Source organism: the organism of the source record quoted next, unplaced genomic scaffold (assembly GCF_019419815.1).
Source record: "Pyrus x bretschneideri cultivar Hongxiangsu unplaced genomic scaffold, Pyrus_bretschneideri_v1 Contig3, whole genome shotgun sequence".
Taxonomy (NCBI): domain Eukaryota; kingdom Viridiplantae; phylum Streptophyta; class Magnoliopsida; order Rosales; family Rosaceae; genus Pyrus; species Pyrus x bretschneideri.
In genome coordinates, this window is record NW_025999612.1 from 9321863 (window position 1) to 9349723 (window position 27861).

General features: G+C 35.9%; 3 protein-coding genes across 5 annotated transcripts; 2 read left to right on the plus strand and 1 right to left on the minus strand.

The window, feature by feature from the left end:
• Positions 1–1052: 1052 nt before the first annotated feature.
• On the minus strand, positions 1053–3148 carry LOC103937552 (transcription factor MYB86-like). The gene is made up of 3 exons (XM_009347501.3): positions 2592–3148; positions 2347–2476; positions 1053–2191 (listed from the first exon to the last, which is right to left on the minus strand). The coding sequence occupies exons 1-3, from the start codon at positions 2722–2724 to the stop codon at positions 1312–1314; spliced, it is 1143 nt and encodes a 380-aa protein (XP_009345776.2). The 5' UTR covers positions 2725–3148; the 3' UTR covers positions 1053–1311.
• An 18232-nt stretch (positions 3149–21380) lies between these two features.
• Positions 21381–24589, plus strand: LOC103937553 (histone deacetylase 6). 3 transcript variants are annotated; one of them, XM_048589829.1, is made up of 6 exons: positions 21381–21994; positions 22398–22838; positions 22973–23115; positions 23653–23743; positions 23835–23971; positions 24216–24589. In XM_048589829.1, exons 1-6 carry the CDS (start codon positions 21458–21460, stop codon positions 24385–24387), a joined length of 1521 nt encoding a protein of 506 aa, XP_048445786.1. In that variant the 5' UTR covers positions 21381–21457; the 3' UTR covers positions 24388–24589. The 3 variants fall into 3 exon arrangements, with proteins under 3 accessions (XP_048445786.1, XP_048445788.1, XP_048445787.1); XM_048589831.1 differs by having other exon boundaries at positions 23835–23976; positions 24236–24460; XM_048589830.1 differs by having other exon boundaries at positions 21382–21994; positions 24236–24589.
• A 684-nt stretch (positions 24590–25273) lies between these two features.
• On the plus strand, positions 25274–27723 carry LOC103952967. The gene is made up of 2 exons (XM_048589134.1): positions 25274–26367; positions 27197–27723. Exon 1 carries the CDS (start codon positions 25362–25364, stop codon positions 26361–26363), a length of 1002 nt encoding a protein of 333 aa, XP_048445091.1. The 5' UTR covers positions 25274–25361; the 3' UTR covers positions 26364–26367; positions 27197–27723.
• The last annotated feature ends 138 nt before the right edge of the window (positions 27724–27861 follow it).

Sequence of the window (27861 nt, forward strand, 5' to 3'; positions counted from 1 at the left end):
TTCTATGATCATTTTTCGTGACCCACTATTGGCTATATGATTGAGTACGTACTTGTAATGGTATGGCCTACGGATAAGGTGTTTAGGGTTAAGGTATCTTGTGTACCTACAAAAATAGGGAAGACCATAGAGAATTATTTGAGAAGGGATTATTCATTCTACATATTATTTTTGACCAGGCATATGTGTCTTGCCCCTCAGATTTTGAAAGTCAAAATTAGCCCTTATATATATGCATGGGCTCCATGTGTATGCAAGAGTTTGGAAGTCATGGCCGGCGCTGACTGGCATCTTCCTAAAGTTATATGGTGCCCATTGTGAAAGCTTCCCACTGTCTATCATCGTTTTCGTTCTTTAAACAATTTAGACTTTTTTTTTCAACCGAGAGACTCTAAATGCAAAATGATTTTTGCAATGACTGTCACACCGTTAGTAACTTGTATGTGTTATAATATAAGTGACGACAGATTTCTTAAAAGCATAATTAAAACATATTCATAACATAATATATTGATAACACATTATGTGACAGTTTATACGTGTGTACTCTCATTCTAGATGTCTCTCCAATAATGTAAGAGAGGCCAGCCAATTTAAACCTTTTGGAGTGATGCGATTGAAGGCAAGAAAATCAGCATCCCTGACATATTGTGTGTGTATATATAAGCCCCAGCCTAATCCTCTTAAAACTCTGCCAGCGTTTCAAGAAATATATCACAATCTCAATCCAACCCCACACACACACCTACACTGAATTAATTTCCTACACTCATTATATAAATATGTATACATATATATATAGACAGACATATTTGTATATGTGTATTATACATGCACGTTCAGTTCATACGGGTTAGCATCAATAATGAGCTATCGTTTGGTCATGGGGTCAATAATAAAAAATCAGATTAGTTTGCAGCTGTTTGGTGCATAGCGATGTTTTGGCCGCTCGAAAAGCACTTTTGTGGTAAGCAGAAAAAACAGAGACATGAAAACAGCAAGGTTCTAATGATAATTAGTTAACCAACAAGGAAAGATTAGGACCACAAAAAGAACTAATTACACTCATGATCATCTTATTTCAACTTTTTTTTTTCTGAAAAAAGAAAACATAAAAATACAGATTACAGAATGTTCTGCAAATTACAATTTAACAACCTTGTCAATAAAAAGTGGAAAAAAAAAATATCCTCAAATATCTCAAACCCTTTTTTTTCACCAGTATGAATTCCCCTGTTACTATCAACATCGATGTGTATTTGTTTAAAAACCCATGAAAAACCCAAAGAATTAAAAATGAATTTACAATTTTCAAATATTCTGGAAAACATCAAAATTTTCACCTGTTAGATCTTCTGACAACGACGTTAATGGATAGCTACTGAAATCTACTGAATTTTGAGCATGGTGATGAACAAGCTGCCCTTGTTGTTGCCAGGAACTAGTGGGTTTGATCATTTCCTCAGACTTTATCCCATTGACATGAAACTGAAACAAAGAGTCTAGTTTGTTATCTGTTTCCCATGAAAAAGCCGCATTTTCGATTGTGTTGTTGCCGTTGTTGCTGGTCATATGATACCCTGCTGCATAGCTGCTGACGTTCGAGCTATTGCTCGAGCTTTCCTTAACCTCATTCATGAAAAATGAGCTGAGTCTCGAAGCTGAATTGTCCGAAAAATCTGTGCCGGACATGCTTCCGTGGTCCGAATTTGCCAAACTTGGCATTGAAGTAAACCCAAAATTTGAGCTTGACTCATAAGGTCTAATGTTGGTATGGTGGTATTGAGTGGCAACAAGATCTGAATTATAGGCTGATGATGACTCGAAACCGGATTGGGACTCGAAACCGGGTTGGTACTCGAAATAAGATAGAGAATCAAAGGCTCTTGAGGCTTGTGGATTGTTGAGGACTCCTCCATTTCCATCATAGTAATTTGAATCATTGAGAAGAAATGTTGGGCCTTGGGAAGCCATGGTTATTGGCATAGCTGGAAGCTCTGGCATTGGCAAAGACTCTTTTAGGTCTGAACAATCAATGTTCTTCCTTTCTTTCAGTTCTTCTTCAGTTAGTGGCTTGTGGGTAGTTGGGTCAATTCCTTGCTTCATTAGCTTCTTCTTCAAACATGAATTCCAAAAGTTCTTTATCTCATTGTCGGTTCTTCCTGGCAATTGTGCTGCAATTTGAGCCCACCTGATGAAATTCACAATTCAGTCGCATAAACAAGTATTTACATCATTAGGGTTTTAAAATGTTGATTATAGTATTGCTCCATGTCGAAGCGACAAGAAAAATTGACAATAAACACGGATATCCGTGGCACAGAATGAGGTGGCCAAAAGTGTTACCGGTTGCCTAGAACTTCGTGAAGACTAAGAATGAGATCCTCTTCCTGTTGTGAGAACATTCCTCTCTTCAAATCAGGCCTCAAATAATTTATCCATCTCAATCTGCAACTCTTTCCACACCTCTGCAAACCTGATGAAAAACCCAAAAAAGAACAAAAGGAAACAAATACATACATCAAACGTTTGATGAAGTGTTCGATTACCTGAACTTCGTAATGCAAAGTTGAAGTGAGTTGGGGAATTACCAGCATGCTTTGGGACTGAGCTCCAGCAGCCAACACCAAATCGAGTGATGTAGTTGAAGAGCTTCTCATCTTCTTCCGGTGACCAGAGGCCTTTCCTTAACTTCTGCTTCAAACAACACGAATGGCGTCCCATTTTTCCTGTGTGCTGATGAAAGTCCGGAAAATAGTAAGCCGCTAGCAGGTTAGCTACTGATCACAGCAACAATCCAGACATGGGGTTTGAGAATATATGTCTGTGTTGTAAGAGCGAGGAAATTTAAGATTAATTTCTTATGATTTAAAGAAAAGTGGGATAAATCATACTTAGAATTCAAGTTAGAGAGAGAGAGAGAGAGAGAGAGAGAGAGGGAGAGAGAGAGAGTTGAAGCAATCAAGTGGGTTTTACGCAAATCTGGTGCTGCTGCTTTTACAATGGACTGGATTGGTTTTTAAGATATCTCTATCTCTACAAGTTGCCAGAAAAAAGTGATATAACTGAGTGAAAAATACAGTTATATGTATAGGACTCATAAAAATATATGAAAGAAAAAGTTGTTTAGGTTTAAAACCTCATAAACTCAAAAGGAGTTGTCCTTTAATTTTGTGTTGCTTACACAAATAGGAGACCTTTTGGACCTTGACTTAATTGAGCATGAGCATATATATGTATATATATACATATATATGTATATATGTATATATGTATGTTTAGTGTAACAATCCATAATTTTGCACTTAATTAGTCTCACCTACTATGTATGTATGTTTAGTACATATGTATATATGTATGTTTATTGTAACAATCCATAATTTTGCACTTAATTAGTCTCACCTACTATGTATGTATATGAGTAGTTTTAAGTTTTTAACCCCTTAGTTTCTTTTTTAATAAAGCGGTATTCTAAATTATTTTAGTTACGAGAAGAGATTGGAATTTTAGTGAAAGGAGATAGACATACTGCACTTACCAGTTGGTCTAACACTGTTGAGAACATTAATTTCAAATCAAGAAAATGAGACCTTGCATATGCTTATAAGTAGTTGGGCTACTCCCCATATTACTAAGTGATTTTATGGTGGAACCTCAAATTTCTTCATGGTATCAAAGCATGTTGTCTGGCGTGTGATACCCAACGGCCACACGTGCTCCAAAAAGTCACCCAATTTGTGTTGTCCACTTGCTAAGCTTGAAAATTCATCACACGTGAAGCGATGTGTTGAGGGCATCAATCCCACATCGGGAAAAAGAAATAGCTGAACTATTATTTATATTGTCAATTGGTTTTATGATGAAACTTCAACTTTCTTTAAACCCTACACCAACATTTTTTTTTGGGGTATATGATATTATATACCCATTTGAACCAAAAGAATCAATAGTTTTATATAGAAATACAAGGATTACGGTTCGATTAATTTCTTCAGAAGGGAAATCAAATATACTTTCTTCTCCCATTTGTTGCTGAAGTGGGAACATATTCATATTCATATTTGATCAATTTGCATATAAATAGTATTTAAGCCATGACTGCCAGCTACTGTACACAGTATACTGCATTGGAAGACAAAATCGAAATTATAAATAATAATTAATCTTATCGAACCACCACCAAGCAGTATTACTCGAAAATTATATAATATGACTCAGGTTTTTGTATAAATATTTACAGGAAAAAATATAAAGTTCGCCGACAGTATACCAGAGCATCAACTGTGGGTTCCATTTGTGTATATATTTGACTATATAAAAGATAAATTATTACTTAAGTCGGACTAGAAAAATCTTGGCGGTAGCTATGTATTTTTCATAACAACACGAAAGAAAAAAACCAAAGATTCCACAAAGAAAAAAAACGAAAGAACAGACAACTTCCCTTTCCCTTTTTTTTTTCTTCTTTTCATTCATATTTTTCTCCTCCCTTTTGGACCTGCCGCCAGTAGCAAGTTTCTTTTGGTCTAACTTAATTAGTGTACGAATCTACCTAAAATAGTTGAAATCAGATCAATTTGCCTGTATAGTTCTTTATTGTTTAAGAGTAAATTTTTTTTCTTTTACTTTTGACTAATGATGCATAGGTGACGTTTTTACTTACCTCATATTGTGACTCGAGCAGTAATCAATAAAGATGAATTCAACTATATAAGTTGGTATTACTTTTATCACTCTCTTTATTGATACAAACAATATTGAGAAAAATGATAATCGATCTCAAGACTTTAGAAGACTCGATGCATGATGTGAATGCTCCTATTCAACTGAACTTTAACATTACACCCTTACTAGTTAAACTACAAGCTCTTAAATTTTAAACCCTAGCTATTACTCCCATCACTCTTGCCCCTCGCATAATGTGCTACACAATATGATACATATATGGTTCAAATAGTTATCTATTTATTTTGGCTAATTATGTTTTGGTAGGGATCACACAATTCCTTGTTTAAAAATACTCGTTTTGACAAGGCTGCAAATGCTTATAAGTTAAATTCATTCTACTGAATGACCAGGGGAAGTTGATATGCCTCTTTGAGTCTTCTCAATTCCTGAAATGATGGCTGCCCTCTTTTTTCTCAAAAAATTACAGTGACAAAAAATTGATTTTTTTTTTCTCCTAGTTTCTTATTAATTGACAGATAAGTTCTCTCCTTGGTCCCAAGCATATATAAATTGAGAAATAAATATGGGCTTTTGTGGGGGTTAGACTTAAAGAAGATTAATGAACTTGCTTAATCAATGTTTCATAAATAAGATCAAACAAAATAAGGGAAAGCCACAACAAGTACTCCCCCTTGCCATTAGTTTTCATGAACTGAAAAGAAGAAAATTTGCCCTAACCCTACTACCCTTAGCTTAAAAAGGATGAACAATCAAAGATCTCCATCATGGATTAACAGAATGAAAGCTTTTGATCAACTAATAGAGGGAACTGATCCACCAGATGGCAGCCACGTGTCCACATATAATCAATTACCGTCTGAGTGGCACAAATTGTATTTAAACTTCATCTTGAATGAAATCTCAATGATTGGAGGCTCTGATAGACGTTTCCATGACCGACACTTACACGTATGAGGATATAAAATGCCATATAATCTTGGAAAATACACAGCCAGCTCGACACACACAAATACGGCCGATTTGTACACTGCCCTACCATCTATCGTCGTTTTGTCGGTCAGTGATCATGCTACAGTCCTATGGACCATGGAGTATGATTCTCTCATTTTCTATTCTCATTCATTTTCCTCCATTTCTTTCATATTTTATTTTTTGTCTTATTGTTTTTATAAAAAAATCAATATAAGATGTTGACGTAATTTAACCATAACCATTCAAGTAGAAGGAGAGGAAAGATAAGAGAGATTAAAAAGGGAGAAAATCCTACTCCCAGTCCCATGCCTCCAATCCGGATGTTTACTGTTAATTTGTATACAAATCTTTCCATACATCTCGGCGGATGTGACTTTCTTCTTCAATTTATTGTGTCGTGAATAAACATAACATTGACCTTAGTATAACATGTTATAAATTTTATTGCTTGTATATATTTTTCCACCGACCTCCCGCTCGACTTCCGATCGGGCTACGAGCATGAGTAGGTAGGCCAATCAAGATTAAGAGCACGCTGGTTCCTGAAAAAATGAAAACAAGAAGAAAAGCTTATTAAAAGAGCATAATTGCCTATTGGATTGAATATAGCAAATTGCTTTGTTTTAGATTACTTGAAAATTATGCATTTGAGATGAGGTTTAAGTAATAATAATTAAGTGTGGGAAATGATATTTTTTGGGCCATAAAGATCTTGTATTACACGTGAAAAAATAACTTCTTGGAATTTGAAAGCAGACTTGATGTCATCGCTTAATAGATTAGTTTTAATGACATGACTTATAATTCATGTTGTTAAATCACTAATTGACACAGGCTGTTTAGAAGTAAAGGAAATGCTTAATTATTGATTTGAATCTAAGAGCTCCTTTAAAATTACTTTTAAAATGATTGAAACCATTTTAAAAAAAAATTATCCCTAAAGCATTTGAAGTGTTTTATACAAAAAGTATCAATTATGTTCTTATTGCAGAAAATATTTAAGTGTTTTTTCAGAATTTATTTGTATTTTAACTAAAAATTAATTTCACAAACAATTCTACTAAAAACACATTTAATCATTTAAAAAAAACTTTCAAACGATCATAAATATTTAAAAACTTGGAAAACAAACACAGGACTAGGGAATTGGTTCGATTTAATTAGTACACACTGCCTGCGTGGGCAATACCTTTTGCGACACCCATGATGTGAATATAACTTTTGAGCATTGACTTCTCCTTAATTTATTTTTACAAAGTTTTTAAAGTATATTTTCAACCCTGTTCAATTGAAAGACCTAAATCTCAAAATCCATGGTGAAAACGTTTGTGACAATGTCAATCATATCGTCTGTGCACAGACTGCAAGGTGAAGAATTTTATTTTACTTTAAGAGATTATATTCACACATTCTAAATTACTTCTTCCACATTTTTTTTAATTTTTAAATATTTTCTACACACCACTAACACTTAATAGAAAAATATTAAAAAATTAAAAAAATATGAAAGAAATAATTTGAAGTGTGTGAATATAATCTCTCTTTACTTTATCTCAACATGGCTAACATGAAAATTTAATAATGTAATTGAATGATAGAATTTATACGTTACAACATATAATATTGATTATTAATTAACGTTCTATAATATAAGAAGTTAGTTATACAAAAACACAATATTTTAGTACCACACAATTGCTTCTCGTTCTCATATTAGCTCATAAATCAATTTCCTGCTAAACTTACTGTAAATTTGAACTTGCATGGCATGAAATTTGCTATATAAGAATTGTGGACCTAATTATAAACAAAGATGAGGTTGTATGATATATGTTATACATTTACTCATTTTTCAAATAACAATAATTTACTTGTTATCTTATATATACTTGTTATTTTTTAGTACGATATTTTATATTTTAGTTTTTATAAAGAAGGAAGATTCAAAATTGAGCATCTTACTTTAGCGGTTACCTAATTATTACAGAGATTTCTTAGTATGCTAGGAACACAGTTTGATACATCAAATATCATAATACAAACGATTTGATACTTGAAAAAAACAATTCAACTACTTGTAATAATATTTAAAATACCAAACTATATTTTCATCACACTAAGGAACACTTGAGTCCGACGAAAGAGTCAAAAAGAAGAAATTAAACTAACATAAACCTTAATTGGACTGTACTTCAATTTATTTTATTAGGCCAGTCTTTTAAAATCGATTTTATAATAAACCGTACCACAAGAAATTTCTCACTTCATGCATTTCAGCATTTGGGTCCCCAAAGATTTTTGAAAAGGACAATGATAGATAACTTGTTTCGAAAAAACTCTTGACATAGGACCGTCACATTATTGAGAGATTCCTTTCTTTTATACATTTCTTTTTTTTAAATTGACCAGAGGCAATTATATTAGTCATTAAGCTTGGCTAATCCCATTTCCATATAATCATGTTATTACTAATTAGCTACAAACTTAGAACACGTTTACTTGCCGGGAATAAGAATTAGAAGCATTTTAATTTTTAAGTTTTCCATTTTTACTAACATGTTTACTTGATGGAAATAAGAATTAGAAGCACTTTGATTTTTGAGTTTTCCGTTTTTACTAAAGTATGGAAAATCATTTCACCTCTTAATTTTCCATGTGTTTATATAAAAATAGAAAAGTGTCAGTTTCTACTTTAAATTCGTAATCAAATACCTATCAAAAATCAAATGAATTATAAGGCTAGTTGATCCAAATTTATTTTCTTACGTCTTATATTTCCAAGTTTTCTAGATTCCTTCCTTCTCCCGTTTCAGTTGATTAAGTATCTAGCTTAGCTCTTCTTATACATGGTTTGTGCCCAATTGAGAATTTAAGTGGTGACTTAACTATTTTGATATTGTTCCAATTATGACCCAAGTTAAATCATCTGGTCCATCAAGTCCCATTTGGAAACAAAAGTTATTACCTAGTGATTCAAGTCATATGGTGGAGCTAATGCTCATCCATCAAACTAATAAATCAACATTAATAAGATTTATGGTTTTGGTGGTAATCATCTTCAACAAAGAACAATCTAAATAATCAATTTGCCAAAATCGGTCAAATTTATATATTTTGAGAGGGCGCAACCTAGAAGTAATATACATGTAATAAGCCGAGTTCTAAACTTAGATGTTCAATACTCGAAATCTCAAGCATGTATAAATATAGTAAAGAAAAACGGCTTTTAGTTAAAATTGTCATAACTCATCAGCTTGATCCATGAGATTTAAAATTGATAGAAGTGGTCCATAAGATTGTTCACAGTAAATTTCTCACAGAATGACCAAAATGCTTGACAGTGGACAAGCTCAAAGGCCACTTCTATCGATTTTAAATTTTATGAACATACATTGAGGAGTTATGCCAATCTTATGGACTATTTCAAATAAAAAGCCAAGGCCATAATGGCAAATAAATCATACATGACAGGCTAAGAGAGAAACAATCACCGTCAAAAAAGTCTGAAAAAAAAATTGTGAGCAACGACAATAATTAATAGATTGTAGAATCATCTGCATGTATGACAAGACACCATTTTTTGGTATGTGGCGTATAATAACATGACTTTAAAATTATTGATTGGGCAGAAAGAAAAAGACTTGTGAATGTACGCAAGTGATGTGTGAATTGAACCCGTACAGTGTAGTGTGGTGTCTATTTCGAGTGGGGTATATGTGCACAGCAATTGTACGATAAAAAAAAGAAAAACTAATAAAAAAATTTGAAAAATTTGAATTTTAAAGATAAAGATAAAATAAAAGATAAAGTGAATAATACTATGATTGACTTTTTAATGTTAAAATATAATTTTTCGATAAAGTGAATAATACCATAAGCTTTTCGTTAAAGTTCCTTTAAAAAAATTCTTAGATACGGATGTCTGTATGTGTAACAATCAAAATATGATTCTCTCTTCTCTTTTTTTCTCTCCATTTCCCTCTCTTCCTATTTGAACGGTCACGGTTAAACTACATCAATATTTTACAAGAAAAAGACAAAATAGAAAATATAAAAAGAGGAAAAATAAGATAATGAAAGGAGGAAGGAAGAGAATTATAATCCGTTGCAACCTCATACCTAAGATAAACATGAGTGAAACTCGCATGTAACATGTAGAGGATTTATGCATTTTTCGAGTAAGAGGCGACGCTTGCGGAGCGTTAGTATGTAACGATTTCTCCTACCGCGTACCAAGAGATTACAGTTTGTTCAAGGAACAAGGACAGGTGGACTCCATATATTAAAAGAAAACTAATGAAAATAGCTTGAAAATTTTGAGTTTTAATGATAAGGACAAAATAAAGGGTAAATTGAATAGTACCATAATTGACTTTTTAGTGTAAAAGTATAATTTTTCGTTAAAGTAAATAATACTGTGAACTTTTTGTTAAAACTCGTTAGATTAAATATACTTATATATGCAAATGCAAGCGTGTAAATGGTCATCAACCATCGATCTTCTGTGTATCATGAGGATGAGGGCATGTATAGAACGTCAAAGTTGATATACTTCCGACATGATATATATATCTCTCTTTCTCTTGGCGGCTGGCTGGAATATATACTGTTGCTAATTGTGCCACCTCGACCTTACTTATAAAAAGTCGGTAAGTCTTCGTCCTCGTGTGGCTACGTCAGGATGATTGTCCCCAACATCATCTACCTTATATTCCCAGTCCATTTCAACGTCCTGTTTCCCTCTCTCACCAGGATAGAAATTTCATGTCACTGGTCCAGGTTTACTATTATCTTTTCTATTCAATTTTCTTTTCTTTCTTTTGTTTTTATTTTTATTTTTTATTTTTACATGAAGAGAAAGATACAGAAAATAACTCTTTTACCGTAAGAGTCTTACGTAAAGAGAAAGATAGAGATAGTGAGATAATATAATCGAGATATGCAAGTAATGACAAATATAATGAAATGACATTTATACCTATGGATAGGCAAGTTACACCCTCTCTCTTCCTCCAATATATATTGCAGTTGACAAATGCAGTAATATATGGAGAACATGGTAACAGTGCACATTTTATCGTCAATGGTATATAGCGCTGAATAGTATGAAAAAAAAAGGACTGGTTATAATGAAAATAGAAGATCTAAAAATTATAAAAATTAAATCTAACGGCTAAAACACTTGTAATACCGTACCGCTGAAGCTAGTTAAGTGAGAATGCTATTTTTATATGTGTGCAAAAGATGTTTCCAACTTATGACAAAATTGATAATTTTCATATGTCGTCCTGCAATCATAGGATAATACCATGGAAAAGAAAATTGTCTATGGTACATACAATGAGTATAGTAGTTGAATATGCTTTCGTCTATAAAAGTATGAGTATGTTTTTTTTTTTTTTTTGGCAAATGATATGGTTAGTGGTTAAATTGTTAGTTATTAGATAGGAGGGTGATCGGTGGAAATCGGACATGATTGTTTTTCCCCACAACGATAAGGTGACATCTGCAAAGTAAGAGCATGTTAAACATGATATATCCAGGTGAAATTTTGGCCCGACAGAAAATGATCGAGGTGCAAATAAGTGCATCCTTGAGCTTCAATATAGAAAAGAATGAAAATCTAGATAATTATAGCTCGTTCAATTGACAACATATTCTATTGATACGTCGTCAACAATATTGACATGAACATTAATCAACTTAATGATGACAGTATTAACAATAATTAACAATCTAATTAATTTGCTAAGACGACTAATTACAATTGATATGATTAAGATGTGTCCCTAGCTATAGAAGTTTTTTCAACACCTAATCTGAGCCTTCACATTATATTTCATTGTAAATGATGTTTCCATTGTCAAAATTATCATCCTAGATTTGTTTTTGCACCAAGAGACAATCTTAATTACAATACTTAATTACAGAGAACTAGTAGAAATTACACATAAAGCAAAATTATGAGACTTGGAGAGAGAGCTTTTTATTTATTTTATAAAAGGACAAAATTTATCTATGTGACAGATGATATCATAATTTTTTTTTAATTGTCATTACATTTACTATTTTAACTCTCCTTTTTCTTTTCTTTTATTTCTCTTTCTCCTCTTTCCTTCTTCGGTTTCTCTATCTTTCTTTCTTCTTGTTCTTCTTCTTATTCCTTCTCTCTCTCTCCTACTTCTTATTTATACTTCTTTCTGTCCTATTCTTCTTCTTTGTATTGTTCCCTACATTTATGAGAACAATTAAGATTTTTTATTATTAGTTTTTATTTTAGAATTTTTTTGAAGTATTTGATATTTGAGGTTTTGATGATTAGGATTTTGAAACTGATCTTGCAAAAATGTTGCAATTTTGAAACTGTTCTTGCAAAAGTGCTAAAAAATTTAAAACTGATATTGTAGAACTGCTAGAATTTGAACTTGATCTTGCACAAGTGCTGAAAATTTTTAAACTGATATTACAAAAGTGCTGAAATTTTGAAACTGTTATTGCAGAAGTGCTGAAAATTTTGAAATGATCTTGCAGAAGTGTTGGAATTTTGAAAAGAGTAAACTGTCGATTTACCCCCTGAACTTTCACCTAGCTTTCGATTTCCCCACTGAACTTTTCTATTGGAAAATTAAGGACTCAAACTAATTTTTTTAGTCGATTTGCCCCCTACCGTTAGTTTTTCATATATTCCATCCATATTTCTGTTAAGTGAGACCATGTGTACAACATGTGAAGGTAGTTAAGTCATTTCACTCTTAAAAATGATTAAAAAACTGAAAATAAATAAAAAAACAAAACTTTCCCTCTATTTTTTCCTGCTAATTCCTATCCTCAATTTTATTTTTCTTTCTCATTCCTATGCATGAGAAATGACATATGATGTTATTGTCTTCGTAAGTAACTACGCTAGTCTTTTTCTTGAAGCATGTACTACCACTTCTATTTTCTCTAACAAATTAATAATTTGACAAATGCTCATGGTGTTATTGTCTCCAAAACAGTGCATTAATATAAGAAACATGTTCATAATACTCATAAAAAATGCTCAAGATAATAACATGTTTTTCTTATATTAATGCACTACTTTGGAGACAATAACACCATGAGCATTTGTCAAATTATTAATTTGTTAGAGAAAATAAAAATGGTTGTACATGCTTCAAGAAAAAGACTAACTTAGCTACTTATGAACACAATAACACCATATGTCATTTCTCATGCATAGGAATGAGAGGAAAAAATAAAATTGAGGATAGGAATTAGCAGGAAAAAATAGGGAGAAAGTTTTGTTTTTTTATTTATTTTCAGTTATTTATTTATTTTTAAGAGTGAAATGACTTAACTACCTTCACATGTTGTGCACATGGTCTCACTTAACAAAAATATGGATGGAATATATGAAAAACTAACGATAGGGGGCAGATCGGCTAAAAAAATTAGTTTGAGTCCTTAATTTTCCAATAGAAAAGTTCAGGGGGGAAATCGAAAGCTAGGTGAAAGTTCAGGGGGTAAATCGACAGTTTACTCATTTTGAAAATGATCTTGAAAAAGTGCTGGAATTTTGAAACTGATATTGCAGAAGTGGTGAGGTTTTAAAACTAATCTTATAAAAGTGCTAGAATTTTGAAATTGATCTTGCAAAAATGTTGAAATTTTAAAAGTAATTTTGCAAAAATATTGAAATTTTGAAAATTCATCTTGCAAAAGTACTAAATTGTTTGAAACTAATCTTCCAAAAATACTGGAATTTTGAAAAATTATCTTAAAGAAGTGCTGAGATTTTGAAACTAATCTTATAACAGTGCAGAAAATTTTGAAACTGATATTGCAGGAGTACATTAATTGTGAAGCTGAGCTTACAGAAGTGCATAAATTAATTTCTACCGATCTAAAGTCAGTTTGAAGTCTTTATAGATGGTGTTGGTTTGTAATTTTGGCTTGGTTAGGTAATAAGTCTATTGGGGACACAACAGAAATTTTAAAATTTTGATGCTTGTTTTCGGGCAAGATTTGTTAAGATTTGGTTTTTGTCTTTCCCTTAAATAATTTAAAATCGGATTCTATAAAATGTATTTTATGTTTTTATCTCTATAATTAAAGCTCCTATGATAATATAGAAATTATATATAGTACACACACTCTCATATCGCATGCATTTCATGGAGACTACTTGTATTTTCCTATTAGCGCAGTGTCCCTTTCAAACAGTCTCCATCGATCAACAAGAAAGCTTCCTTTTCAAGAGATGGTGATCACAAAATGATAGTGAAAGTAAAGCCATGGAAACCCATTTCTTTCCCTTCATCCTTCCCCCAAATGATTAGGTCGTTTGCCCATGGGTCTCAAACTTTTTCTTGTCTCCATAAAAATATATGCAAAAAGATAATATTTCTTGTCGTGAAGGAAAGCTGCTACTTTCTCCATCAAGGCATGAAACTTTCATGCCCCTCTTATTTTTTGGAACATTTTATAGAAGATATATCTACAAACCTTAAAAAATGCTTCTTAATAAGTCACTAGGGTTGGTCAATGGTGAAGGTAAGTATAAGGTAATAAATAGGAGTATGTTAGAAATCCAGAGTTTAAAACCCTCATTTATAACAAAAATAAAAAGTGTTTCCAAATAATAATAAAAAAGCTCAATCCTTTGCATATAAAACAAATTTTATTACCAACATATCATATACACACTGTCACATCCCGGCCCGGGGCGGAATCACTTTCCGGGCCCGCTCCACCACCGTAGCACGACATTGTCCGATTTGGGCTTACCATTCCCTCACAGTTTTGTTTTTGGGAACTCACACGAGAACTTCCCGATGGGTCACCCATCCTGGGAATGCTCTCGCGCATTACTCGCTTAACTTCGGAGTTCCCATGGAACCCGAAGCCAGTGAGTTCCCAAAAGGCCTCGTGCTAGGTAGAGATGAGAATATACATATAAGGCTCACTCCCCTGGGCGATGTGGGATGTTACAATCTACCCCCCTTAGGGGCCCGACGTCCTCGTCGGCACACATGCAGCCAGGGTTAGGCTTTGATACCAATTGTCACATCCCAGCCTGGGGCAGAATCACTTCCCAGGCCCGCTCCACCACCGTAGCACGATATTATCCGCTTTGGGCTTACCATTCCCTCACGGTTTTATTTTTGGGAACTCACACGAGAACTTCCCGATGGGTCATCCCTCCTGAGAATGCTCTCGCACGCTACTCGCTTAACTTCGGAGTTCCCATGGAACCCGAAGCCAGTGAGCTCCCAAAAGGCCTCGTGCTAGGTAGAGATGAGAATATACATATAAGGATCACTCTCCTGGGCGATTTGGAAGCCAGTGAGCTCCCAAAAGGCCTCATGCTAGTTAGAGATGGGAATATACATATAAGGATCACTCCCCTGAGCGATGTGGGATGTTACACACACAATCGAAGGCTCAAATACATAAAAAAACACAAAACAAAAGATGAACCTCCACAACAATGACAAAAGAAGAGCCCTATACAGAAAAACACACAAAGAAACCCTAAATGCCTAGATCTTCTTCCATAGCCGAAGCATTTGCCGCCAACCACGAACCAGCCCCTTGCAATCGCAGGAGATAAAACCCAACCAAAGGGAAAAAAGCCAATGGGAAGTACCCCTATAGGTAGTAATGCCGAGATCAACACACACATGCGTTAATAAAGGATCATTTTTCGACTCCAATGAAAAACAGGCTCAAGATAATGTTTGTCTAAGGCTCAGGGAAAGAAGAAGACCAAGGCCCAAAGATAGAAGGAAGACCCTAAAGGCCCACATGGGTAGAAAGGAATCTCGCCAAGCGCAATAACTGACCACTAATAGCTCGGCTCGACTAGATTACAAAAAGTACTTTTCGACCAACAGGGGCACGTGGGCGGACTGACAATTTTATAGCATAAGCCTTAAGGAACATGCCTACTCAACTGTCAACTCTGAACATTTGACAATCACCACCAGTCAATGTCAAAGTCTGTGACGGGATGTAAAGGTGAAGGGAGCGATACTCGGTCGAGCAAAATTAGGTAACCGAGCCCGAGCAGGTCGCTTGGCTCACATCACTTAGAGATGGCTACACACTAAATGTGCAATTATCACTTCATCACCAAATAATTAACTAACGGACCAGAGCATCTTTTGGCATGTAGGCATAAAGCACTAGGTAACCACCAGGAGGATACTCTACAGACGATCGCTTCTTAAGAAGCCCTACAGCTAGACTACTAGTAAATGAAAGCACGTTAACCAAGGCAAGATATTTATTGGTTGGATAGGAGGAGGCCACGTCACATTCTCTTAGAGACCACACATTAGAAATGTGGTTATTTGCCTATTTAAGGGAGTGAGGCAAAGAGAGAAGGGGTTGGCAAAGTTGGGGTGAAATAGGGGCATTTGCTCCATGGCTTCACCATGCTAACTAAGGGTTTTGAGCCACTTTGTATGTAATATCAGCAAATATATAGACTGGCTAAAGTGGATGTAACCCCGTTTATGGATGACCACTATATATCTTTGTGTTCATGTTTAGCCTAGTATTTCACAGTTTATACTCCAAGCCACCAAGAGCTTAGTATCTTTGATTGTTTCGTCCATAACATGTGAGCATCCACTTGGATTTGTCCAGGTTTGACCTGCAAATTTTGAACATTAACAACATGAAAGTTGGTGGTGTGAACACTTGAGTCGAAGCTCTACACATCTTCAGATAATGCTGTGAAACACGACGGAACAAAATGGTTGCATATCAAAGCAATAGTGGAACGGAGAAAGGGTGAAGCCAAGCCGGAGAGAAAGAAAATGGTTTGAGTAGTTGCATGGAGGTGGAAAGATAGCGGGAAAAAGAAAAAAAATATATTGGAAGAGAAACTTTTCGATTCGGGGCAAAGGCCGGTTAAATCAGAGGCACAAGGGGGTGGATAACAGGGAAAAATGGGCAGGAAAACAAAGAACAACATAGGAGAAAAATAGGACGAAGAAAAGGGAAAGGGGCTGCCATCGGTCATGGGCATTGCTAGGGCCGACGGCCGGACGATTTATCGAAATTGGAAGCACTCACTCACAAATTGAAAAAACCTCTCACACAAAGAGAAAGACTCTCATTTCCTTTGCATATAAAACATTGTTACGAAAATATAAACATTGTTAAGCAAATATACATAAAGCACTTGAATTTTTAATAAAATTATATATAAAAACTCCAAGATGATATTACCATCATTGCGAAATAAAATCGCTAACTTGCCTAGTTTTAACACTCAATGCATGTACAATTAAGATTATTGCAGGAGAATTAAAAAAAAAATACAGTTTATATAGATATGATGGTCCTTTCTCATCGTGCCATGTTGTTTTAGTGGACTATATCTAATCACATAATTGTGATGTAGTTAACTTTAATTTGGGGTTAGTGATGTGTTTCAAGTTTCAATCTTTTTTATATTTACATACTTCTTTTTACTTCTTACGTGAAGAAAGTTGAGATTCCACTATAAAATTAATTAGCAATATAGGAAGTAGTCTAATCTCTTATAAGCACATGCATGATCCTTCATTTCCTTGATGTAGGATTTACTCTCAACATGCTCCTCACATGTGACGAATTTTCAAGCCTAATACGTGGACAACACAAATTAGGTCACATGTAGCATGTGTGTTTGTTTGGCTTCACACGTGGGACAATTTGCTCTGATACCATGAAGAAAATTGAAATTCTATCATAAAATGAATTAGCACTATGAAGAAGTAGCCCAATCTCTTCTAAACATATGCAATGTCTCTCTTATTCTTTAATGTGAGATTCACTCTCAACACACCCTTCTCTATTAATGAGATGTATAGTGGCTTAAGATTCCTTGGACCCGCTAGCTTGAGTCTACCCACGACCCATGAACCCATCCCCACTATAAATCAAGTCAAAAGTTGCAATTAGAGTGCCTTGAGAAGAAACACCCTCCATGTCCCAATCACAAAGCTAAGGGGATAACCCTGATTAAAATTTCATGTCCCCAATTGATAACCAAAATTTTGATTTGACACCAATATTATATTCTAATTAGCACCTTTGGCGTGTTCCACATGCTTCTCCTCTAACTAATTAAATTTGCTTCAGCTTGCTCAAATTATAGGACAAATATACATGGTGGCATGCATATAGGAAGTTATAATATTTGGAAATAGGACTAAGTTTCTTGGTTTAAATTAAGCCACACATGCCAAGAAACTAGTTCAAGCATGATTAGTTGACACTTTTAATTTTTACTTTAAATTTTATGTTGTCTAAGTTATTGTAACACTATAAGTGGTATTGTCTATCAACGATAACTTTATGTGGTTCTGCTCCTACGTAATAATTTTATGTGGCCGCGTTATTCTTCGATGACCTATTATAGTCACCTATACATATTTGTACGTCTATTGTTTTGTGACAATTTGGTATGAGTGGCGTTTGTAGTTTTTGTCCATGTGGTAGTTGTTAGGGGTTTACTATAATTGTCTATTTAAGAAAATTCACTCAAGATCATTTTCTTGATCACTGAAGCAATGTAACCAATTAACACCTTTGTAATATGTTTGGATGATCAATGAAATATCAATCTATTGTTTCTTGTTAAAAAAAAAAACACACCATATGAATAAATATTACCGGTGTTAACAAATCTCTTTATTATTATTATTATTTTGTCAAATTAAGTAGTAACAAATCTCATGAATTTCACAACTTGTCAAATGCAAAATTAGTTAGTGAAAAAGTTGTTAGCACTCTTTTATTTTCGGTAAAGAGTACTCTCTTCTTTTTATATATAGATTACATTTACAAAGTGAAATTTAGACTGGACATTACCTGTAATCTACATATTAATCCTTGCAAATATTTTGACACAGTAGATTAAACTTGCCTTGTCGCTTAAATTCATGACATAAAAAGTGTTTTATGCTTTCATTATCTTGGTAATCCCACATTTTCTAAAGTGTGTTGTGCTTTCATTATCTTTAAAATTAAATGATTAGGTCATGTATACTTTTGTAACATTGTCAACGATAAAAAGATGCTTGCCCCTTAGATTAAGTTATTAATTGACAATTTCATCTTGCTTTGTCACATTCTAACTCATTTTCTTCCCACCCGTAATTTCATTATATTACAATCAGTTAAGATATCGATTATGATGTGACAACCCTTTTAGTTTAGGGTCGATGACATTCTATACCTCCGTTATTTAGTGGATCTAACTCATTAACACAACATAATTTGTTCGTAAAATTTCAATTAACGGGTGGACACTTAATAAGTTGATTATGGGCGAATTCACTAGCAACCCATTAGTTAACATGTGATTTTGGGTGAACCCACGAAACTCATAACTACCCATTAAAGAGGGTTAATTTTGTAATTTAAAAAAAATCTATTTGAGATACTAAGAGTATGCGACTCATTTCTTTTTTACTCCATCGACTCACGCACGCTGCCGATTTCAGGTGAACAATTTTTTGTCTTTTACTCTGGTGCCGATTTTGGAGTTGAGGCGGGCGACGATCAAACCGCAATGACCTAAGCTCCTTCCGGCACAAATCTAAAAGCTTATCAAAAGAACTTGGTGAGCACATAGAGCCTGGTGAAAATGGCGCAAGGGGGCAAATGAGACGCTGGCACGGTCGGGGTGGGAGGCGAAGGCAGAGAGGGGGAAGTGGGAAGAGAGAAGCTGAAGGCATTGGTGGATCTATAGTTGCAATCCCTTCAGCGGAGGGAATATTTTTTTGCTATGAATAACATTAAGGGTTCACTCTGCAACAAAATGAGAGATTAATAGTTGAGTGGTAATTTATTTGTTTACATTGAGAAAGATGGTTTTTCAATGAAGCTATCATGGAACATTTTCACACTATAAAACCTCATCATGGACGACTTAGTTAGGATTTTTTAGCTTGTAATGTTATTTTGAGTATGATAAATGAATGAAATGTATTATCATTTAACTTTCAATGTTATTTTTATCTATAAACTTTTTCACCCTTATTATTGGAACCCCACAAATTTCAAATCTTAAATCCGCTACTAGCCGAAGGGTATGCGTGCTTTAAGAACTTGAGGAACCCAATTGTAATTGCAATGTATCACGTCATATGCATTTCTTTTCTTCTTCTATCTCGAATATTTGAATCACATTATTGTCAGCTCATTATAAAGTTAAGCACACCTCCCTCCCTCTTAGTGTATATTATATCATTCGCTAAAAAAAAAACAAAATTTACCATCTCTATCTCTGTATCCCAATCAAACTTTGATACTAGTAAATAAATACACGAGCAGCGTGGGGGTTGCCCAACTTAATTGGAGAGAGGGCCCTCCACATTTTTCATTTGGATTGGCTGAAACATATATCCTTCATCCTTTATTGCCACCGTACGGACTGAGCCAAAGATGTATCGGAACCACATTTGCCTTATCATTGGTGTCTCATTACTTTAAGACACAAGTAGTGGAGGAGGACATGCCAAATCTTTTTCCTCTTGGGGTTCTCTAGTTTGATTTTATTTAACCCAAGAAGAACACCAGCAGAACACGCTAAAAAGTGAGCCCAACATAACTTTGTCTGTTAGACTCGCTTTTGAGCCGGGTTCGGCTAACATTTTTAAAAACCATTCCATATTGTATATCACATGCATGTCCTCATCTGCAAATTATGTACAATGACAATATATGATATTTGACTTCTGATTGCCAACAAGGGTTGGTTTAGTTAGTAAGGGCATTATTGTGATTAACCTTCAATCTATATTTGATCTCCTTGCCAGCAGTTTTTCGTTAGTGTACGATCTGTAAATTCTTACGTAAATCCACACCGGTGACAGTTGACAATTAGGTGCCACATGTAAATCCTTCTCGCTTGAAGTTGTGGGATGCCCCTGGCGCTGGTGGTGAATGTAGCCAATTTGCTCCTAAAATTTTTGTTGCTGAAAGAAAAAAAAAAGAGATTTGATATTATTTTATTTTTTTGTTATAAGGGACTAACTTACTCCTACATACCTACCTTCACAACTGAACTAACTGACCCTAGTAGCTTTGTTCATTCAAGATGGCTAATCTTCAATAATGGATACATAAACCTTAAATTGTATACAAGCGATATTGAAAGAGAACTAATTGATCTTGAGATCGTAAGGGTGACTATTCTTAACCAACCGCACTATAAATCCCTTTAGAAATTTAACCCGTTTCGAATTGCTTCTCTAAGAAGCACTTTTTTTTATTTTAAATTTTATTTATTTTTATGAATGCTTATGATAGAAATACTTTCATTAGGAACACATTGAAGTCCTTTATTAGAAATTCAATTTCTTGATAAAAAGTACGTGAAAGTGCTTTCCAAAAAAGTATCTAACATGTACTACTCTAAAACACTTCTATCACACAAGCACTTCTAACTTGTCTTTGCCAAACACAATTAGAACCAATATTTGCACTTGTAGAACCAATTCCAATCACGCCGTAGATCCTTTTGCCTGTGAAAACAAGATTGGGCTTTTCACCAAAAAGATTGGGCCAACACCGGCCACTTTAGAGGCAATTACAGATGCAAGCGAAACAAGTTAAGGGCCATTGGGCTTTTTGCTACCCACGACCCGCTTCTTCTTCTTCTTCTTCATCGCTTACTTTTCTGAACAAGACGACTCGTCGTATACGTCGCTCACTTATAATTTCGGCCCCCCAAACACACACACCATTCGAGTCGAGAGAGAGAGAGAGAGAGAGAGAGAGAGAGGAGGGAGAAGGGAAGGAGAGAGAGATGAACTCAGAAGGCGGAGCGTCACTGCCGTCAGGCCCAGACGCGAAGAAACGGCGAGTGAGCTACTTCTACGAGCCCACCGTCGGCGATTACTACTATGGCCAAGGCCACCCGATGAAGCCCCACCGAATCCGCATGGCCCACAACTTAGTCGTCCACTACGGCCTCCACCGTCGGATGGAGATCAACCGCCCCTTCCCCGCCGGGCCCATCGACATCCGCCGCTTCCACGCCGACGACTACGTCGACTTCCTCGCCTCCGTCACCCCCGAGACCCTCGCCGATTCCGTCCACTCCCGCCACCTCAAGCGCTTCAACGTCGGTGAGGACTGCCCCGTATTTGACGGCCTCTTCGGTTTCTGCCAGGCCTCCGCTGGCGGCTCAATCGGCGCCGCCGTCAAGCTCAACCGCCAGGACGCGGACATCGCTCTCAACTGGGCCGGTGGGCTTCACCACGCCAAGAAGGCCGAGGCTTCTGGATTCTGCTATGTCAATGATATCGTGCTCGGCATTCTTGAGCTCCTCAAGGTTCACAGGGTAATTACAAAACGACTTCTTTATTTCTTTTTGTAATTAAATTATTAATTTTTGAATTGAACTAATGTTTTTATTCGGAACTCGATTAGCTTACCTACAAATTTAGGTTTCTTGATGCTTCTTTGCTGCGTATTTTACTTGCATTGACCAATTTTTAGTTACCAAACTATATGAATTTTATGCTTTCTTGCACTTAACCGGGAGCAAGTAATTCGAAGTTTCGTAAAGTTGAATCCAATGAAATTTCGAACGGAGTAAAATCTACTCGTGAGAGTATCCGCCTTTTATTCGGGTTGTACGTCTGGTCTAGGCCCAATGTTTGTTCTGTTCATTTGTTATATCGTGTTTGTAGTCATTGTTTTCGATTGCTTAATGAATTACTTATGTGATCGTCACTGCGCAGCGTGTGCTTTATGTAGACATTGATGTGCACCATGGAGATGGAGTTGAGGAGGCATTTTACACCACTGACAGGGTCATGACTGTGTCCTTCCATAAGTTCGGGGATTTCTTTCCTGGCACTGGGCACATTAAAGATGTTGGGGTTGGGACTGGGAAGAACTATGCTTTGAATGTCCCGCTAAATGATGGGATGGATGATGAGAGTTTCCGTAGTCTGTTTAGGCCCGTCATCCAGAAAGTCATGGAGATGTATCAGCCAGACGCAGTTGTTCTTCAGTGTGGAGCGGATTCTTTGTCTGGTGATAGGTTGGGGTGCTTCAACTTGTCTGTCAAGGGCCATGCGGATTGTCTTCGTTTCCTGAGATCTTTTAATGTTCCTCTGATGGTCTTGGGTGGTGGAGGTTATACAATCCGTAATGTGGCTCGTTGCTGGTGTTATGAGGTTTATCTCTAATGCCTTCCTCTTTATTTTGGCAATCACTGTAACATCGTATATCTGTGTTTCCCGTTTCTTTTAATTGAACAACTATCATATGATGTAATGTCCTTATGATTGCATCCATTACTTTGAAACAGACAGCAGTGGCGGTTGATGTGGAGCCTGATAATAAGTTGCCTTACAATGAATACTATGAGTATTTTGGGCCAGATTACACTCTTCATATTGCCCCGTCCAACATGGAGAATCTAAACACACCCAAAGATCTGGAGAAAATAAGGTGTGTTTGTTGCTTCATTACTTGTGACAGTCACAAGTTGGTGCTAGTGGATTGCATTGTACTGCAGTTTACTTTTAAGCTAGAAATTTTATTTCGTCATTGCTGACACCAATAATCTCAGCTGCATCATACTAGTCCCCAACCATGCTTAAATTATTGAACAGAGATCTCATAACATATTGTAAAAAGGAAGTAGCTCATCCTTAATTTGCTTCTATTTGAAAATATGTTGGCGTTTTGAGCTCCACAAGCTTAGCTTCGCTTCCAGAAGTATTCAGGACATCACATAATTACAGTGGACCCGTCAGATATTGGAATTTTAAGTTCAGCATGCTGTTTATTGTTTGTAATTGGTATCGCAGATCATATGATTTAACGTGTTTCAACATTTGTGCTATTTGCCTGGTGCAATGGAAAGTTCAACTACGAGCATTTATTGAGAATGCTGGATTGTATATTTAACTAGCAGTGAACTCTGTCATCCCTCTCTCATCATATAAGTTTTATTTATTGTTTACTTTTTTTTTTTTCTCCCAGGAATGCACTGCTAGAGCAACTTACTCGCATACCTCATACACCCAGTGTTCCTTTCCAGACAACACCACCAACTAGAGAAGTTCCAGAGGAGGTTCGTTTGAGCGACAAATTAATTTGGATACTTTTTCTAGGATTTTATGTATTCACCTAGTTTCTTATAACCTGAGTTTGAATGGATGCAGGCGGAAGAGAAAATGGACGAAAGACCAAAGCCTCGCATTTGGAATGGCGAGGATTATGACTCTGATCCTGAAGACGACAAGCATTGGACTAAATTCTCCACCCCTGCTCGTCAGCATGCTGTTAAGTCTGAGATGCAGTAAGGTTTTTCTTTTCGTATATTATACAGTAGGTTAGGTTCTTTTTGCTTTCAAGTTAACACTGCCCTTTTTGGAGGTTAATTTAATTCTGGTCAACCATTACAAAAAATAATCTGACCTCATGGTTATCACCCCAGCAAGATTTGCATCAAAACCGTATTTAGGATTTTTCTCTTGATAAATATGCGATTTAATTGTTGGATAAAGTGCGTTTTAACTGTTGCCCGTCTTGTAATGTTCAAGAGATGTGGTTGTTAATGTAGGGATGAAGCAGACGAGATGGAAGAAGATAAAAAACATCATCTTCATCATCATACTTCGTGCTGACGCGGATGGAGTTTTTGTAGCTTCTAGTCGTAATGCCCCTGTATCACCTCGACGCGAGATGTTGTTTAAGCAGAGTGAGGTTTGTTAATGCCACAGAATTTGTAGAAGGAATCCTATTAATTAGTGAGGTATTACGTATTAGAGCAGCCAGTGATGCCGAATTTACATTGTGTAATACCGAATTTACTGCCTTTTACAATGTGTGATACCGAATTTACATTGATAGCAGCAGGCGAATATTACTTACAATGTGAAATACAACCTTCTGATTAGATAGTTGAAAAGGTTTACTATTGTTGTACTATTCTTCTACTTTAACTCAGAATCGTGATTTTCTGTACTCTGAAACTTTTAACCGTTAAGGGCAATGCGAGAGACCAATTTTTTAAACTAAATTTTGTAAACCAGATAATATGATTGTTGATGATTGGATTATTATTTAATGTTGATTAACGTGCTTATTTTCTATTAGGGACATATCATTTGGGTTGCAAATTTAATTTAAAATTTTGGTCTACCTAGTATTATCCAACTCTTAATCCTTGGTCAAAGATAAAATTACCAAGATTTAATGGTTAAAAAACTCTGTAGTGGTACCAATTATGTCATTTACTTGACCAATCATACAAAGCTTTGTACAAGTTTTCTTTACAGGCGTTCATAAGTATAATACTGAATTCCATCAATTGTAATGTTGGCACGAGACATTATAATTGTAGTATACTCGTCTTATGTAAGTTCTTATAACAAGTATCATTTAAGGAGATGACTTACGTGAATTTTCGTATGCCGTTGTGGCATGTCGATACTTGTTCCATTTTTCTGAAGGATCGTGGCCTTCGGAATCACCATTTAGTAGGGCTACTAATAACTAGGCTTTGCAACAAATAAATAATGTAATATCATTTGTTTTAGAATAACATCGCATTATTAGTTTGAGATATTGCGACGACTTTCAGGATGTAGGGAGCCTCCAACATATAATATCTTACGCGCCCTTTTCATTTTCTATGCTTTTCGCCCTGCGAATTGCGAAGAAGATTACACGCAGAGCAAAAAGCAATGTCACTCCTGCAAAACACCCACCAAATTCGACCGTTAATTCCCTATCCAGTTCAAAAATTCCCCAACTCTTTCCACCCCACATCTCCAAACCTCCATTTCTCTCCCAAAACACCTCCAAAACCAATCCACTTCCGCCCATCGACGCCCCAATCCCAACCCGCCCACCACCCCGCGCCGGAAACCAAAACCCAAGACGACGGCATCCCCGCCGAGGATGTCAAGATCCTCGCCAAATTCAAGTCCATGCACAACTACATTCGGGTCCTCGAGGTATCAAAAAGGGCCGACCACCCGTTCGCCGGCTCAAGACTCCTCCTTCTCGACAACCCCGGAAACATCCACAGCATCTCTTTCATTTTCAAGTCCCTCACCAACACCTACTTCGATGTCTTCGCCACCTTGCCGCCGATTATTCCTCCCGGACCCATCGGCATTCTTGGGTTCGGGGCAGGGTCTGCGGCAAGGTCGATTCTTGATCTGTACCCAGAAGTTGTGGTTCATGGGTGGGAGCTTGACCCATCTGTGATTGCTGTGGGCAGAGAGTACTTTGGACTCTCAAAACTTGAGAGGCAATACACGGATAGGCTTGTAATTCATGTTGGAGATGCTTTCAAGGCCAGCACGAGAGACGGGTTTTCAGGGATTTTGGTGGATTTGTTTAGTAAAGGAAGTTTGGTTCCCGAGCTGCAGGATCCAAATACTTGGAAGATGCTCACAAAGTGTTTGAGAAAAGGCGGCAGAATAATGGTCAATGTAGGAGGTAGCTGTGTGGAGGCTGAGGACTCACTGAGAGATGGGAAAATTGTTATGGAAGAAACTTTGAAGGCTATGCATCAGGTTTTTGGCGACAAGCTTTTTGTGTTGAGCCTTGGGAATCGACAGGAAGATAGCTCCCTTGTTCTTACGGGTGATATGCCGCCTGATCTTGGAGCTTGGAAGAAGATGCTGCACCGTTCCTTGGAGGGTTATGTCGATATGTGGACACCATTTAGCGGCTAAATTGGTATGTTTTCCTTCATTGTTTGAAGAATTGGTACATTGTCTAAACACAAGCTGCTGCTGCTCTGTTCATCACAAGGTCTTTAATTTCCGCTCACCCACTTGCTAAGCAAACCCTTAACACAATGCTGTTTTGATCTCTGGTTTTCGGTTTTGCAATCAGTTGAGTTCAACAAGATAGAACCAGCTGTCTATCTCAAAATATGAAACCTCTGGCTTTCATTCAACTTCGTAACTTTAGTTAAACTTGTGCAAATAGCAGTTACAACATTAAGGATGTCTAAAAATATTAATCAAGCATATACGGAGCATTGTGAATCACCAACCTATATAATCTACTCTTTTGTTAATTTGGTTCATGCATTCGCAGTCATCACGGACTACAGATCTATAGTCGAAATAGAAGTCAAAGAACAGTGAACTCATGCCAACTCCATGATTACTTGAACAAAACAAAAATGAATACAATTTAGGTTTAAGGCAATGTAGCTGAGGTAGAGAATCCATAAATGCTTTCAGGGTTTCAGTATTTTAGGGCTTCTGCGGCAAGTTCTTGATTCTTGCTTTCCAGTATGAGCTGTTTTTGGGCAAAGTTGGTTTTAGCTGTTGTAGCAGTATATCTTCTTGTGGGTGTTTTTCCTGCAACTTCTACATTAATTCCTACTGGTAATAATATCATATTGTGATTAGATCTGTATTGGCATTGCACTGTGCATTTACATATGTTGTAGAGAAATCACAGGGCTTTACATTTCCACTTTAATATATCAAACGTTTAGAGGTTAAACTTACTGGGTACTAACATGTCTTCCTTGGTTTTCGCATGGCGGAAGGTGGTGGGAAGATTTTTCACATGTTGATTGTTGATTGTTGCCTCGTCTCGATCATCCGCTACAACATTCATGTGTTAACTCTTGTTCGGGATATCAACATCAAAGTAGTATTTTTTTTTTTCTATTCATCCTCCCCGTCTTCAATGTCTTGGTCTTGTTCAAGGACGCCAATATGGAGTGGTACTCTTTCTTTCATCAATTATGTTTTCATCTTCAAAAGGTGAAGATACCAACTTGGATAAAAGCTGTGTGCGCAGTTAACCATTTTTGGTGTGGTGAGAACTCTTCATATCTTTCATGCGAGTTCTTTAGGTGTCTATACCTAAGACCATGACACTTTCTTAGTAAGGGAGAGACCTAGAAATATACAACTAACATAGTTAACTTTTTTAGTTTCTTTCAATATCTCAATCAACCAACTAAAGTTGAAGTAGCAATGAATTGAAAAGACATGTATATTTGTTGTCCACTAATGTTCAAAGGAAAGAAAAAAACATAGTAAATATTAGTAAAAATTGCTTGCACGATGCTGTGGGTTATTTTATCTTAGCTTTTATATATAAACACACACACATATACATACATACTTGATGTGAAAAGTTGAAATGAAACAACTCGTAGAATAAATGTGATTGTATCATGAAATTTAAGTAGGCTGTATCGTG